Source organism: Brienomyrus brachyistius, chromosome 2 (genome assembly GCF_023856365.1).
Source record: "Brienomyrus brachyistius isolate T26 chromosome 2, BBRACH_0.4, whole genome shotgun sequence".
Lineage (NCBI taxonomy): Eukaryota > Metazoa > Chordata > Actinopteri > Osteoglossiformes > Mormyridae > Brienomyrus > Brienomyrus brachyistius.
The window spans coordinates 2,762,654-2,780,341 of NC_064534.1; the positions used below are offsets into that span (position 1 = coordinate 2,762,654).

Below are 17,688 nucleotides of genomic sequence, written 5' to 3' on the forward strand. Positions count from 1 at the left end.
TATACACGACGAAGTCGACATAATCTTTTTCGTCATAATGAGTTGTCGTTTGTATTTCCTTTGGAGAGTTGGTAACAGTTTAAAAGAACAGCCATAACGACAGAGCGCTCTGCGTGCCGCCATTCTAATTACATGTGATACGTACCAAAATGCAAGTATCCTTCACTCTGAATGGTATATGGTAGCGGCCTCAGCTGCACGCCACATAATCAGAAGCCTCCCCCCCGCCTAGGATCACCTTCTCGAGCGAACTGCGCATGTCACGGTGACCTTGCATTCCTCTGCGAGGCCGCACGTGCCGCACACCTGCTGCTCGGAGTCGCGACTCCTCGTCCAGCGTCCGGCGCGGCGCTTACGACCCGGTCATGGTAACATTTCCCAGCCAATAAGCACGTTATCTGCGGGTGCTGTGCGTTTCCCTTTTGCCGTCCCGTATGGGGCATGTCTAATTTATGACCTTAGGTTTTAAAGTGTGTCTTCCTATTTACATTTAGTGTGTTTCTATCATATATCCGAGATATTTAGCTTGGTGCAGCTTATTATCAGTATCAGCTGTGGGAACTGACTTTTGAGATTTTGCTTCAATATTCTATATGCATTTAATCACCGCACTGTGCCTTTGGTTCTTATATTTTAATGAAACACTTCTAAAGTCCCAGTTTATAATTTATACAAAGGGCATAGCCACGCTCCTTCCACTCAGTCTCAGGAAATCAAATTCGATTGTTGTAGGCTCATAAAGATACAACTATTTGGCGTTGTTAGTCTTACGTCGTTTAAAAGCATGTAAGACGTTTTTTTTCTTCATTTTTTACACGTAAACGACGTGGCAAGTATGTACGCTTAGCGATGCTTGAATTCCAATGAAAGACAGAACGTATGAACGATGACCGCTAATGTCTCCAGGTCGTAGCGGGTTTTTCTCAGTTCTTCATTCTCTTCGGATTACTTTAACTCGCTGTCGGGAAGAAACCCGCACCTTGTTATAACAGTAATTAGCAAGAAAACGTAAAGCTTGCATAATATATTCATATGGGCTTGTTGTGATTTCTTTGTTTATGTAGGCCTACAAAAAAGAATATGTATACCATATTTAAAGGACAGTACAAAAAGAGATGCACCATTTTGCAATGCTACCAGATCTGTCATTTTGACTTCAGTGCTCTTTACCCTGCGCCAGGATATTGTGTTGTAGCCTAGGGTTCCGTTATAGCAGCGTCCTGTCCGCTTATGCTACAATTAAGTATTCCGGCACCAGGGGGCGTTATGCTCAAACCGAGGAGCCAATGTGCGGGCAGGACTGTGGTACCGTGTCTCTGCCGGATGCGCTACAAAGGAAGGCGGCCAGGCTCATGCGTACGGAGACGAGGTAACATGAAGCTGCCGCTCTCTCCCTCACTGTGTTTTGTTATGATAGTAATCATAGCTGTATTTTACCTCAACAAACATTCCGCCTGTTTAAATGTTTTTATCGTTCACCTATCAATGTAAGTAATAGCCTGTCTTTCGTTTCAGTCCAGAATTCCAGGACGAACACCATGAACATTTTACCGCCTGTTATCTTCACATTGCTTCTTGTAAAACATTTAGCCTTTGTTTGAACTATTTCATTCAAATTCAAATCTTAATATATTGAAGATAAATCTCATGTTTTGTATACTCATTTTTACATACACCGCAACGCAAATGTATTTCAACAAAGCTTCGTTTGAAAAATTAATATGAATTTATGGACACTGTTTGATGTTGGTCAATAGCAAATGCTACTAGAAACAGTTTTACATGTTTTAGTGTCCGGTGAAGCATATAATCAGTTTATTATATCGGATATTTAAATGGACACCGTTTTGTTCTTAAGAAATTGTTGTTATTACTTATTCATGGTCGTATTTTTTTTTAAATGCCATATAAATTATGACGAGTTTAATAAATAATTGTGATGATTTGGTTAAAAGAACTTTGACATTCAAATGAAATTGGAGTAAGCATAAATCAAGTCCATATCGGGAAAACATACCATCGTGTACTCTTTCTGGAAAGCATACAAGCAGTCAAACATTTGTATTCCAATTTCCACATTTATTACCTGCGTATGATACGGATTAGCTGCAAGTACATTTGTCAACTATTCGAAATTAATAAAAAAAAATTGTAATGCGCTTCTGAAATATTTCAGTCATTGTATCTGGGTTGAAGGTGCGAAAACAAATCTTTGTATGATTGAAAAGCCACAAAGATGTCGCTGCTAAAATTTAAGTAGCCCTAAAAAATATAAAGTATCCGAATGTATTTTTAAAAAACTTGGACAGTTTATTAAAAGATTTGTGTGGTGGCTTCTAGTTGCAGTTGACAGGTTGAGAGTTGTTTTGTGTCGGATAGATTTTGCTTCGTTGACATTTCATCCACTGCATTTAGGTGGGACGGACAAATAATAGCCGCTCCGAGTAATTAATTCCCGTTTTCTCTATTATATTCCGTTCAGCACAGAAATCGGACAGACTCCGACCAACGGGTCTCAAAAAGCGGCTGAAATAAGACCGAAAACGAAGTGTTCTAAAAAATCGAACTTCGAATTTCGGTATTGAAATGCGCCACGATTTACTATGCATGGGAAGCAATCACCTGGGATAAATGGAATTGCTTAAAGAGCGGGTTTTTTAAAAATATTTTTTAAATATGAAGAAGATGAGGCATTAAACATATTTTTGGAGGACGTGTCAGGATGTTTATAGAGTTTAATCGCTGCAACTACGCGGAAGCTTTGTGCTATGTACCTGACGTGTAAAAAAGGGCACCTCTTACCTTGGAAAAAATGGTGTGTGTGTGTATGTATGTATATATATATATATTATTGCAGTCATGCCACATGCACGCAGATTATATTTTAAGAACCATGACAATTTCAATTTCAAGATGGACAATTTACGTACCCAGACACACAAAAAATATGTTATCTTAACCTGTATGTAAATATACAGCAAATACCGATTTTAAACTCAAAGCATTTGTTAATTATTTCAGTGACGGGTTTGTTTCTTTTTACATCAAGGTCTGAGTACATTTGGCCGAAGGTCCCGATCTTCTCACCAACAGCTGCGGACATATGCAATTAATAAGCATTCAACAGATGAAAGAGACGCAAGACGGGACTAATTCATTACGCCGAGTCCGTCCCAGGCTGATAGCCTTTCAAGCTCCGATTCACAGTTGCTACAGCAAAACTCTTAAAATGCATCTTCTGTGGATTTTTGCGCAGGATGCTGCGTGTGTAAATATACAGGAAATATAGTTTAAAATTATCTATTTATAATCTCAATCGCGCCGCTTTAAGCGATGGAAAATCGTTTTCGTTAAATGCTTTTATACCATTTTTACCACTGACAGGCGTTAAATGTATATATAACGGTAACTTCGGTTGTAAATACCGCACACGATTCGAAAGTAGCGCATATAACTAAATAACAGGTCAGATGCTTTTCTACTAAGTGCGCTTAATCGAACGCTGTAAATGAACATTACAGGCTGAAAGCTGCTAGTCTGCAAGACTCAATGCAAATTTCGAAAAACGAAAAGGTTACGTCTCATAAAAACTATACACACACGCGCGCGGCAAGCTACGCATAAAAAAAGGATTTTGAAATGTGACCCCCCCCCTCCTGTGTCTTTTTTTAATTAAAATAAGGAAATATAAAATGATCAAATAAGAAGACAACCATTCAGACAGGATTAAAATTACTATGGATGTCTATCTCTGAAATGAATTTGCTGAAAGTTATGGGTAAAAGGAAAATTATGAATTTCGGATAACTTTTTATAAGCGGATAGGCCCTATATAGTATCCGCGATTAGAGAAGAAGAGAAAAGGGATGTTGAGCGTGATAAATCATCTCATTTTCTGCTCAATAGTATCACACGGTTTATCGATGGATTTATTAGGGAAGAGCAGATAGCATTGTGCGGCGCCCGAGGCTACTACAGCGGCCGGGCGTCCCCTGTTCCTGCGCTCTTTTAACGGCTACTTCGGGGGCTGCGCTCTGCTTGTGGTTATCGCCCCCCATCGCCAGGTGCACCGGCAGAGGCGGGGGTGGGGTGAGGCTGGGGGGGTCAGTAGGTTCAAGCTTTTGTAATGGACACAATGCCACATTGCAATGAACCGTCGGAAAGCACGGCCGAATACCTGATTTCAAAGCCTGAAACACAGAAAGAATAAAACGCCTAAGTTATTGTAGAGGAGGTGTCACGGACATTGTATGTTTTTAATTGTAACTAATAAGCCGTACGTGCCTTCCATTTATTGCAGTTCTTCGGGCAATTGCAGTTATTAAGTAAACCACAAAACGTGATTCAGCTACAACAATTAATCAAATAACAGTATATATTACTCTTATAAATATGACAAATTGTAAATCGTCGTTATAGTTAATTACTTTTTTATTACACCTGCATATGTATATAGACATAATATGTACGCAAAGGCTCTCAGACTGACTGTCGCTTTCAACGATGACAACCAAAAATGCCTATGATGATTTAGTTAAAAATAGGTTGTTTTTTGTTTTCTTTTGAGTGGCAGAAAGAATATATTTTTTTAAAAAGATTAACCTAAGATTTTCACAATGACATTTTTAAAGAAAGTTATGTAGGCTGAGCTGCCGAAGTAAGATGTCGCTTTTGTCCTAAATTAGTTTATTCACATTATAATTTAACCAAAACGTAATACATTAAATACGCTGTTGTCAAAAAGCTTACATCTGAATATTTCTGAGACACCTTAAAAAACACAAAATCTCCCGCCTGGCTTAACTTCCATTTATCGCGCAACAAAAATCTTAGTCGAAGCTGAAGTAGGACTGTCACATATCCTCCTGTATGGCTCACTACCATACATCCCCTCCCGTGTTTTCAAATTGCTTACAGAAAACGATTTTGACGTTAACAGATTCATCTGTTGTGAACCTGAAATATTCCATAGGTCAAATTTTCTTACAATTCCAAAAAGTATTTCTGAAAGTTCGCATATTTTTAAAGTCATGCTGACAAATGTTTTGTTATAAGAAACAACAACAACAACAACAACAATAATAATAATAATAATAATAATAATAATAATAATAATAATAATAATAATAATAATAATAATGTGAAGGTAGAGCCCGGACCAGCTGACTGTTTTGGAGGCGGAACAGCGTCTTCTAATCTGCAGTGCGCACGGACGCTGAGCACCAATCGCCTCCGAATATCAGTAAATAGTGAAAAATGTGACGCGGTCGGAGAAGGGGAGGGGTGTATCTCTGCACCTCAATCTCGGTTTGGGATTTTTCAAGACGTGGGACTGTTCATGGCACAGTAACTTCAGAGTTCGCCTTGGAGCATCTGCACTTTCTACCCCTGGATTTTACCGCTCTGTCTGATTGCTTAAAGAAAACTTTTTCGCGAAGATATCTCGCGGGAGTCATTCTCCGATTGCGTCCGACGCGGCGAGGCACGCAGATTATTTGGTTTCGACGAAAAGGGCGCGTTGCAGGCAATCGAAGCAAACAAACAGGTGACAGATAATTTCGAGTTAAATCCATTCTAATGCTGTGACACGGTGTGGCTGTTTAATATTTGGTTTTGGGAAAAGTAACACGGCGCTTGTGTTGCGTGGTACTGTTAATAGAACAGTTTGGGACGAGTTTTGCAGAAGATCACTTCTGCGCAGTTAGAGTAGATTGGGGTGTTTGTAGCAGTTGGGGAATTTGAAAGGAAGGGACGTTAGTGACAGAACATTGTTATGGATATTGCAACAGGTCCAGAATCACTGGAAAGGTGCTTTACGGCAAGAAATCAGTCCGATTATACAAAGATGTTGGACGGTATTAAAATAGAAGATCATCCTTTGCGGTCCGGACCGGCTACATTGGGAGTTATGCTCGGTAAGTCCTTCTCTCATTCATCGTGACACTTACACCTTATAAGAGAGCAAATAAGTTAAATGCCATGATATGAAGTTAAGCTAAAGCTTTTCACGTATGCGGCTTAATATGTCGTGAAAATATCACGGTAATCCTTTGAATAGAATTGTGCTTTTGTGACACATTCTCTTCATACAGAGCTGCTTCCTCCTATTTGCAAATTTGGCTTAATGTAGTTTCATCACCTAAAATTGCATTTGAAAATGATTCCGTGGCCTATTTTGATTTTTAAATGTGTTTCCAGTACATCAGGTATTTTGATTTACATGCCAAGGTTCACTTGAAAATGGGTTTTTATTGTTATATTTTTTAAAAAAATCATTAGATTATGAATATATGGAACACTTATTTTAACTGTCAGGAGAACAATTCTTTTATAAACCAGTGTACGATAGGAAGCATACGAGCGCACATATCCTATACTATTTTACATTTTAGTCTTTTCGAAATAAACGCCTCATGTTTAGCTCAACATGGATGCTCGTATGTATTTTCTGCGCACATTTACCTTCACCGGGAGCTGTTAATTTCCACAGATGCTAATCACTTGAATAAACAGGTTGTGCTCCGTATGAAACAGACTATGCTCAATCTCTTCTCATGTAAACGAAAAAAATACCCTTCTTTTGTCCTGAATACACGTAGCTGTGAGTTTTAAATAAAAAATAGCCGTGCCATACAATTATGTCACGTCATAAAGCACAAGTGGAAATTATTTTTTTGAAGCAATTTCTGTACAGTTTTCCTTTCAAGCTGTTGCGTGTCTGTTGATGTACAATTGTAACTCTGTTTTGCATTGGGTAGGGACGGAGTGCCAGCACCAGGCGGTGTGCGAAGGGTGCCAGCGGCCGATATCTGATCGCTTTCTGATGCGAGTGAACGAGTCTTCGTGGCACGAGGAGTGTCTGCAGTGCGCAGTGTGCCGCCAGCCGCTGACCACTAGCTGCTACCTGCGCGAGCGCAAACTCTACTGCAAACACGACTACCAGCAGTAAGCACGCGGCTAAACGCCGTTAATGTTTCGTCTTACATTGTATCACTGTAGCCATTTCTAGTGTGTATTGGTTTTTTCCTGGATAAAGACTAGCATATATAAGCTTAAAAATAGAATTATAGTTGTATCATTGTACATCGCCATTCTTGATTTGGGTTATATATAAAATTATATGGAAGTCGCATTCCAAATTTTAAGCAACTCATACAATAACACATATATTCTTACATGATGTTCCCTGTAAGTGACACTTCTCGCAGTTTCAAAATTGTGTTAGAATTTACAATACACAACAGTACACGACAGTTGAACAGCGTATATCTCCTGTATATATATATATATATATATATATATATATATATATATATATATATATATATATATATATATTATATATATATATATAAACGTTCTATTAAAATTTCAGTACTAGCGCGTTGTTATTAAGAGCAGGATATGTCGGTGCTGGTGATTTGTTGAACCAAAGCGTAGGCCTTTCCGCGGTGTTCTGGGCCTTGGTAAGACACTGCATGCTCTTGCAATTTCCACCAAATGAGACCAAACTATTTTAATGCGACGTTCAAAAATATCACACCCCGTAATTCTGTTTTCCAAACTTCCAAACTTTCCAAACTTGTTTCCCTTTTATATGGTTTGCAATGTTTTAATGCTCTGTAACAGTGGGATTTAATACCACGTCGGGATGAGTTCCAACTTTCTGTCCCATCGTATTCAATTCGCTTAAATTTGATATTTATCAATTATGTTAAACGATACATCATGTTGCGTTAATTACAGAACATTACCAGTAGATGCCCCTTAACACTTTCCTAAAATGGCTTCTTAAATGACTATTTCTGCATTGTCTTCCAAGGCAGCATGACATTATCTTCTAGGTTTATTCGTTTCTGTTGGTAGTGCGTGGCTTTAGTTAAGACTTTGAATCAACTATTTGCTCACCTGTCGTGAGCACAGAAGGTATCTGTCACTGCATGGAGCACTCTGTCGTTTAACACCAATGCGGATCGTGCTTTACGGCGCCTCTTCCACTGTGTTGCTGATAAACACATATTTCTCAAAATATTTTATATGCCATATAATCGTCCTCCGTGTTAATTTTAATGCAAAATAAAAATAAATCTACATAGATGTATATATTAAACGTTTTTATTATAAAACCTATTTCATTGTCTAGGTCTGCCTGACGTATTAAATAGCCTATAGTTTGCAGTGTTTGTGCATTTGTTTATTTTCTTTATTAAATTTATTGTTCTTTATTTGCTTCGTGATTTATTAATGGCGATAATATATGGATTACAGTAGGCCTGAGAAGCGGCACGGAGCTTTTCCGTTTGTAAGGAAACACGTGTAAATACGGGAATACAGCCTGAGGTAAAGCGTGTTATCTACGGTTGTAAATCATATGTAGTTTGCGGTATTTTTGACTTGTTCGAATTTAATTATATGTTCCTTTCATGGTTGCCAGACCCGATGCCTTCAGTAATACTTTGCTTTATGTAGTCATAGAATAAATTGTTTTTTTAAGGTTCACGGAGGTATTCCTAAGAAATCACCTTATAGAATGAAGATTTCTTTTTATATTTTATAGCACGTTGGCTTATTATTATTATTATTATTATTATTATTATTATTAGTAGTAGTAGTAGTAGTAGTAGTAATATTATGGTGAATTACTTTAGCAGTCTTAGTTAATTTTTTTTTGCCAGTCTTTTATATTCTGCTTCATTTCGATAATTCGTTATATATATATATGTATATGTATATGTGTGTGTGTGTGTGTGTGTGTGTGTGTGTGTGTGTGTGTGTGTGTGTTTATAAAATCGCCGTGGTTATAGTAATATTTTGTTGTTTTGCATTGGAGGAGAAAGTGTAGATTTTAACGGCACATGTATTAAAATGGATTTTATGATTTACGATGATTTTGCATTTTATAATTTACTAATTTGTTTCTTGTACATGAGTACATTTACTTCTTATCAACAGTAGTGATTTTAAACATTTACTCTTACTGGTATCAGTACCAATATCAATAACAACATTCAACGGTGTTATTTTTTTCTGCTATTAATTTTGTTTTATGTCTAATTTCATAGAAAGTTGAGATGGTTTTTGGGTTGTAATTAGCACTCTAGTTTAATCACATAATGGTCGTGGCACTGTTTAACATGAATTCATAAGACGGACAATCGTACTGTGACGTAGTGATGTGAAGCGCAGACAGAGAGCATCCGCGGCATTTGGGCGGGCAGCAGCGTCTGCGCGGCAGCGCGTGGACTCGGGGAACCGCACGGGGCGTCGTCCGGCGATGTGACGTCACGGCGCCAGTGACCCGGGCGGCTGCAGCCCAGCGCGGTGCGTGGCGTCGCCGGGACTGTTATAGTTTCCAGAAAAAAGCTGTTACTGTACATTGATTAGACAAGACAAACCACCTCGCCAGCTGAGAGCCGCGTAAAATCAACAAGTACAACGGGATAAGAAATACGAGTGAGCGCCGGTAATAAGAGCAGTAAATGCAGCGGCGTTGGCCGGACGGATGCGGCTCGGCGTGCCTTTGTGGGCCCCGCGCTTTTCTGCTTGCTGTCCTTCACCGCGCGGTTGCGCTTCATGCTTGTCATTACATTATTAAGGGCCTTTTGTGTCGGCGGCTTAAACATCGCGGGTCATTACGGCTCACTGCTAGACCCCCTGGCAACAAACAAAGCGCGACATCTATCGCTCGGCGTCGCCCTCCCTGGCCGCCTTTTCAGCCGCCTTCCCCGACAAGACCGTGAGCAGTTAGCGGCGACAATGCGCGTTTCATAGCCGCGGCCCCCGAATGCCATCGCCCAGGCGACGCGGACACGAGGCCGGCGGAGCATTTCGGGGGGGGGGTCCTCCTTTTCTCCAGCCTCTTTAATGCCCCCCTGTATTCCTGCATAGGCTGGGTTTGATCATGCTGTGTGCGTGAGCGGCTGATGTTACACAGCAAAATGGGAACATTAGGCCTAGATAAAGGCGCCTAATACCAGTCGGCGAAGCCGCTTTAAAGAAAAACCCAGTTTGCTAATCGCTTCATGAAGTAAAAAGTGTATTCGAGAAACACCGGATTTTATCTCTCTGCCCCCTTGATGTTACCTTTGCTAAGAATACAGACAATGTGTTTGTAAACACAGATTTATGAACAATAAAAAAAAATCAGTGGAGTTCACAAAAAAATCTTTTTATTCAGTATCAAACTAAAATAACTGATTTTGTGTATGTGGCTCTCTATACAATCATGAAGTTATTCCTCTTGCCCAATTCATATACAGTCTTAAACAAACAGGACACACGGACGGATAGCTCTAATATAGGGTTTTCGTCTAGTCTTCGCTACCTTAGTTAAAGCAGTGAAACGCTCTATTCCACAGTAAGAAGCGGTGGCGCGCGCCTTTCTCGCCACTTCTCTGTGTGCGCGGGGACGTGCGGCGGGAGCGCGCGCCGGGATCAAGCCGAGTCGGACTCTGATCACACGCATCCTCGCCTCACTTCGTTTCGCTGCTTGGGTCGAGCTGCTTCCGTTTCGCCTTTTTAAAGACACCCGGAAAAACTTCTTGGCACTGGCCGTGAAGTCTGAAACGGACGGCGGCATTAGTTTGTTTTATTTGAAGACAGTAGTGTAATTCACACCTTTCTGACTTTTATGACGTTCATTTAGGACGCATTAGTAGCCCACAAAAGCAATGCCGACGAAGAAGGAGATTCTTGGCTCTTGGAGGCTGTACCTAATTATAGTGCAAAAAAACAAGGCAGACGTGCCCTGTAATTATCGGCATCATAAATCACCGGATTGACACACGTCTCGTTTCGCACCCTTTCTACCTTCCGCAGCGCCGCGCTTTATTTATTATTTTAGTTTTATTTTTTTTGGCCGGGTTGTTTTATTTAAAACGCCATTGCCTCATTGCTTACTAAAACATGACGTAAACGGCATGTTTGACAAACCCGTGTTATTAATTAAAAATATACCTCGGATTCCAGTTATTATGATTTAATTTAGCGGCTACCCGTTCACAGATGCGTCTCCAAATAGTTTTGTTCTTGTCACATAAGGTCCCTTCAGTCATTGCAGGCTCCTTTTTTACACTGAAACTGTATGAAATTTAAGAAATACTTCGCTGTGTTATTATTACTATTCCTGTGAGTGGTACTTTGGATCGGTGCGGCTCTTTATCTCCATAACCTTAGACACTTGTCCATGGCCGGTCTCCTGGGTGAGAGGGCACGTGTGATCATCCACATGTAATGTCGTGCACTGAGCTCCACTTTAGGTACCAGAATCTGGAAAAACTGAATCTCCGTGCCTGCGCCTCTTTCCACGCTCTGTGGCGGATTCTGTTACTCTGGAGCTGCTGAGTGGGACAGTGCAGGTTCTGGCTGGTCGGCCTACTGACCGAACGCCGCTTTAATTAAAAATAAAACAATTCTTATGATATTATTAGCCTGTGAATTTGGATGCAGTTGTGAGCACATGGCATGATGTGACCAGCTTCTTTCTAAACTGGCATGGTCCACAGAGGAGTTTGTAGGTTTTATAGTGTTAGAAATAGTTTCTGATTAAATATCCCCCTTTAATGAATATTATTATTATTTATCAATATTAAAATGTTTTTACTTTGAAGACTTTCTTTTTTACTAATGCGACCTGGCCAAAATATTCAGTGATCTTTCTGGAAGTTTCTGTGGTGGGTGGAAGAACGCGGACAGAGTGGGGGAGTTCAGACTCAGCCCTGGGGAGGGAGAGCGTGCATCCCCCAAAAACTCCCCCACGCCCACCTCATTCTGCGTTTAGATCGGCGCGGCTCAGTTTACAGGAAACACGGAGGAGCGTTTGTCAAAGCCGACTGGGGTGAGCGTGTGTATCCCGCTCGCCTTCGTCCTGGCTACGTTTGAGAATGCGGCAGCCGTATTAGGAATGGCGACAATGGCAATGGGGGGAGGTGTGATACCTGGGAAAATCCTAAACTTGCACTAATTTTCTCGTACTCTTGACTGTGTGGTGTCTCCCAGCAGTGCTGATGGCTCTCTTTTTTGGGCCATTAGCTCCTCCCCCCCCCCCCCCCCCCCCCCCAGTGATATGTTGTTTTTTAATTATCTGTGCTCAGGATCCTGGCTGTATTAATGCTGACATTGCTGGCTGTGCGTGAGTGTGTGTGTCTGGGGGGAGCGGCATCAGCTCAGGGGTGTCTTCCTGGCCTGGGATTCGTTCTGCATGACCGTGATTTGGTGTGTGTGGGGGGGGGGGGGGTAGCTCTGCATGGTCAGTGCTTTGTCATGTGGCCCTAATCCTCCCTCTGCTAAGATGGGGGGAGGGGAGTGGACCCCTTTAGTTTCTTTCATCCTGGCTGGCATCCTGGAAGCCCCCCCACCCCCCCCCCCCCCATTTACCTTTACAATGACCACTGCAAACCCCCTCCATCGGCGTACCCAAACCAAGGTTTAAACATTGTCAAGGCAGCCGATTTTAAACCACCAGTGGCCGCATTTGTCAGCGACTGTTGTGAGATGTTTTCTTTTTTAATGTAAAGGATGAAAAAGAGCAGAAGAGAAACAGCAGGTGGCGAAGCAGTTAAAGCTATGGGTGCGTCGCCAGGCCTTCCCAGCTTCCTGTCCTTGGAGGCTTCGGCTGTTGGACCCTTACACAGACATTTTGAATTCCTTCAGTAAATATCCAAACCTGTAAAAAGTGGCATTAAACTCACCGTTTGTGTGGCAGCAAAATGTCACGTTTCGCTCCAGCTCGTGCTGCACCCGCGATTAGGCATGATAAACCTTAGGAGGCGGCCAGGAATGAGGGAGCGTGGAGATCGCTGTGGCGACCGGTACCGTGTTACCATGTGACTTCAGCAGGTCTGGGCCAGGGCCGGCTCCTGTGCGAGGAAGTATTGGGTTCTGCATCAACATGGGTTTCCCCGTCCCTGCTGGCCTGGTATGATGCAATCGTTCTGCATCTCAGGTGACACCCTGTCCACACAGCATCGCCCTGTGTCTTTAGTAACACGAGATTTCAGATGTTTCTTTTCTCTCTCGTTTTTATGGCTTGTTTGTGTGCCGAGCTTTTTTTTTTTTTTGTCCCTAGAAAATTGATACTTTGTTCTGCTTTGCTTGCCGGCAATGTTAATGGCCAATGGAGTTGTGGGAATTTGGCTCTTTGGTTTTTAATAATCCCGGTTCTGCAGCAGAGGTTATGCTGTTGTTGCTGTGTTCCGCTTTCACACGTCTGCTGAAGGCCACTGGGAATAATAAATGATTAGCTATGCATATGGCTCATATCGTAAAGTTAGCTTTGTTGGGCTGACTCGCTCGTTGCTGCACTTGATGTTTTGGTTAAATATCTAAAGAAAATTAGCATTTTATTTTAACTCTCCGGCATACCTAAGGGAATGGTAATTATTAATAAAAGTTGCTGTGCATGTGTATACATGTGCGTAGTCTACTGTAAAATGATATGTGTAATAAATTTGTTCTGCTGGAATTTGTCTGTTGATTCAGGGATAGATGTGTTGCTCTCGGTTGAAGTTTGATTTGGCAAGTATCTGCATTATTACCGGATGCAGTCAGGTTGGAGCTTAAAATGTATCCGCTTTGGAAATGCATACTGCCAGGCATTTTCACACTTTTTTTGTGGATTTCAGGGCTGGTTTCCAGATATGTTTTTCTATTTTTTTTGGAGGTACCTGCATCTCAGTCCCTCCACTAAGGGCTCTTCCCTTCCCCTTCCATAGCCGCCCACGGATCGGCCTTCACTGGAGGGAGATGATTCCAGCAGTCAATGGCGGTGCTGGCTTCCCGGGGGATCGGTTTAGCTGTCCCGGTTACTCACCCCCTGATCTGCTGATGGTCAAGCTGCCAGACCGGCAGGGACCGGGGGGGGGTAGCCATAGTCGCTAACCATCTAACTGTTATGGTACAAGGGCCCACTGCTGGGCTTCCCTGCCACCCGTCTTGTCCACCGCAAGGTGGCATGAGGGTTTGCCGAGGCCCGGACACGGGCCTGGGAGGCAGCGGCTCGTGAGCAAAGCTAACTGGGCGCTCAGCGAGCAATGGGCATGTCGTCAAATCAAGAGCCCACAACGGCTGAATCCGCTGTCTCCCGAAATGCCAAGTACCGTCGTGAGAGTATCCTTCAATTAAAACAGGAAAGACAACTGAATATAAAGAATCCCCAGCATAATTGTTGACGGTTATGTCACCTGAGGTTGAGGGATGAGGTTGGCGATTTTCATGTGGACGTCAGGTGGACCCAGGAGTCAGGTGGCATCAGAACTTGCCCCATTTATCATTTGTGGTGGGCTGTCACATGACTGGGAATCTGCTTCCAGTGTGTCTGAGGGGGATGTTTGTATGGAGTTGGGGGGTTGGATTTGTCCAGGTGACCACTCTTTAGACATCTTGGGGCATCTTTAAACCATCATCAAAGCCACCCTGGACTCCACACCTCCACATCTGCAACTTCTGACACCATCCATCCACTTTCTCCGACCTCAGCCCCCCCCCCCCCCCATCTAGAGGTCGGTGACACCAGGGTGGCTCCTGGCCCAGCCTCAGTGACCCTGTTCCCACACACTGGGTCACGAAAACACGGGCTCACTGGCATGTTCGGACCGATCCGTACCCCTTAGGGAGCATGTCACGCCCGCAGCCGTAGAGCGTGTCCTGAATGAGGGTCACGTCTGCCCCTCTCCTGCCCAGCGCTGGGGCGCTGACGGGCACCCCCACTCCCTTTAGTCCCGCGGCTTCTTGCCTCCCCTCCCCGCTTTATCCTGTAATGGGATTAGGCCACAAACGGCCGCATTTCCGCATGGGACGGGCGACAGAGGGCTGTCCTTCAGTCACGGGCGGCGACGCTAAGCTCTCCGCCCCTTTATCCTGGGGGGGGCTGGCGGAAGCGACAGGCCCTAATCCCCTCACTCATGTCAAGAGTAAAAAAGGAAGAATACTGTGCAATTGGATGGAGCTCTATAATACCCCTGTAATTCTCCCCCCCCCCCCCCGCCCATAACACCCCCACCCCCCACGTCCCTCTTCACAGTCAAGTGAGCATGAGGTTGATCTTATGAGCGCCCCTCTTTCACTCAACCGTACTAACAGTCAGGGCAGGCCGGCACGGGGGGGCGTGGGGGTGGGCGTGGCCGGGGACCAGCCCGCTCTGTGCCCCATTGGCCAGGCTACTTTCCGTCTCATGGTCAGTGAACCAATTAGTGCTGTCCTGATACTGAAATGATTCCATGCGATACCTTCCATGCGATATTTCTATACCGATACTGAAACAATACCACAGCAAAGAAACTAACAAATGAAGGTCATGGTGCCACAGCTTATCCACTATTGTCCCCTATACTTCTTCTTATTTCTTTTGCAGTTCTTTACATTTGCAAGATACCACTTCATAACCAGCAACACGCCTCCTTGGCAGAAGTCTGTACTCTACTGCCCTTAATATTGCTTCTCAAAATGGTAAAATATTTGCTTGTCACAAAATAAATCCCTCTCGTTTGGCTTGTATGTGAGGACAAGGCTGCTGCTCTTTAAAGTCTTTGAATAAGTTGAGATGTCGCTTGGATATTTTGTCAAGTTCAGTGTGTTGGCTCCCTTGGTCTGCTCTAAAACAGCTTTTACACACAAGCTTTGCGGTGTCTGTGGGCTAGACTGTCTACCACGTAAGCGAAATAATGCACCCATAGTTTGCTCCGCGCATACGCTTTGTCGACAGGCTGGACAGCTGGTAGCTCTCCAGTAATGGTGCGGCAGTGTTACCATTAGTGCTCGCTAGCTGACTACGTGATGAGCTGTTAGGTGTGGATTTTTATCAAACATGAGTAGTTAGGGTATAATGTTGAGAGACAAATGTTATTTTTCTCACTTGACTTATTATGGTATTTAGCTTACTCCTTTGCACTATTTAGCCGAAATAATTTTTGACATATCGGAGCAGAAGTGTTTCACATCTGTTTATGCAAACAGGAAGTGCCAGGGAACAAATCAGAATGATTTTTTTAGGTGAACTCAATCAAACTAACTGTTTCCCAAAAAATGGACCAAAGAATAACATGGTTGGCGGGGAGAGGAAACGAAAGCAGAGTACTGCTGACACAATGTAACACAGGGAATACTCAAGTACCGATACTAATAAAATGGAAAATGTATCGCGGTACATCTGTAGTATCAATATACTGATACTGCAACAATAGAACCTTGCTTTTTCCATGGTTTGGAAAGGCAGCTTGGAAGCCATGACAGAAAAGTTTGGAAGATCTTGTCCTCCGCTTAAACAGTCAGCTGGTGTTTACTTTGCCTCTTCGTCGGCTTTGCTCGCCTGCCGGGATTGAGCTTCAGGGGCTGTTTCCCCCGCGGGTTCGGGCTCCTGCTAAATACCTCCAAGTGAAGAGGAGCTGCCTGGGACAGAAAGGAGCTGTTGCTGAAGCCAGCCCGCCCCGCCACGACTCCCCGGAGGTGAGCAGAAGAACGGGGGGTGACGGCGGAGCCCATGGAAACGCGGAAAGCGAGAGATGGCAGGTCCAGGACCGCGGGGCACCAGGGCCGAGAGGGGGGGGTATCGTTGGCCCTGGAGGATTTAACTTGGAGGGAAAAAATCCCGTAGCACCGCCTGCCACCCACAGCTTGCATGTGGTCCCCTGCTGCCTGAATTCCTTTATGTTCCTGAGCCTGCCCCCCCTCGCCCCCCCCTGGGTAATCTGTTACCTCTGAAAGTGCCCTGGGGGGCTTCATTTACTCATCTGACTGTTTGGAAGTCCACAGATCAGGTGCCCTGAAACAAATCTCATTACCCTGATCGTGGTCCTCAGAGACCCTGACCCCCCCTCAGTCAGAGCTAATGTGAAGCTGGCAGGTGGGCTTGGTGGGGGGGGGGGGGGAGGCTGAGCTTTCCTCAGTGCTAAACAGGCAATGTGACACTCGTGTCCACATGAGGTGCATGTAGACCAGCCCCAGATTATTAAGCAGTTGAACTGGATCGAGATACAGGAGCCTTAATGGGGAGAGTGGAGCGGTGCTCATGTGGTGAGATGCGTCCGGTGAGGCTCCACCCCAGGCTGACTTGGGTGGATATATGGACTATTTCTTGTCTACCTTTAGACACTCATTCCTAGCTTTGCTGCTCCACGGTTCCTATATGATTGTACACTTGTGGCTTCCTGTCCAAGCACTAGAGTTGCCATTCTTTCTTGTCTTAGCGGTATAGCGGTCTGCGGTTGTCCTGCCTCGTCTTCTTGCATCTTTGTCTGTTGGCATTGCCATCCATTTCCTATTCAGGGTCGCTGGGGTCCAGAGCCGATCCCGGAAGATACGTATGCCAGGCAGGGAATACCTCAGGATGGGGGAGCCAACCCATGGCAGGAGTCACTCACACACCAGTCACTCACACACGCCCACCTACGGGCAGTTTGGTAATTCCAATTAACCTCAGCATGTTTTTGGACTGCGGGGGATACCTGTAGGAAACCCCACGACGACTCGGAGGACATGCAAACTCCACACAGATGGGGTCAGGGCAGCCGTAGCAATTACGATTAAGCGATGATGTCAGCGATCTGCCCAGGAGAGCCTGGTTTTCTTGTTGTGGGGGGGCACCCACTGAGTCCTCTCTTCTTAGCTGTTTTATTTTGGAGGATGGGGTCAGCCTGCCTTGCCAAAGCATCCATAAGTCATCCAGAACTGGGATGGCGAGGGGGTGTCTACAGA

At 43.9% G+C, this 17,688-nt stretch overlaps 1 protein-coding gene across 2 annotated transcripts in view; it reads left to right on the forward strand.

Moving 5' to 3' along the window:
* Nucleotides 1-5,280: 5,280 nt before the first annotated feature.
* LOC125714473 (LIM/homeobox protein LMX-1.2) overlaps nucleotides 5,281-17,688 on the forward strand; it is a 58,566-nt gene continuing 46,158 nt past the window's right edge. Inside the window, exons 1-3 of one of the 2 annotated variants that reach the window (XM_048985137.1) lie at nucleotides 5,281-5,545; nucleotides 5,790-5,915; nucleotides 6,759-6,945. In XM_048985137.1, coding sequence (XP_048841094.1) covers nucleotides 5,846-5,915; nucleotides 6,759-6,945 — 257 coding nt within the window. In that variant the 5' untranslated portion in view covers nucleotides 5,281-5,545; nucleotides 5,790-5,845. Of the gene's footprint in view, nucleotides 5,916-6,758; nucleotides 6,946-17,688 lie in introns of both variants that reach the window. The other variant, XM_048985128.1, reaches the window with a different exon arrangement.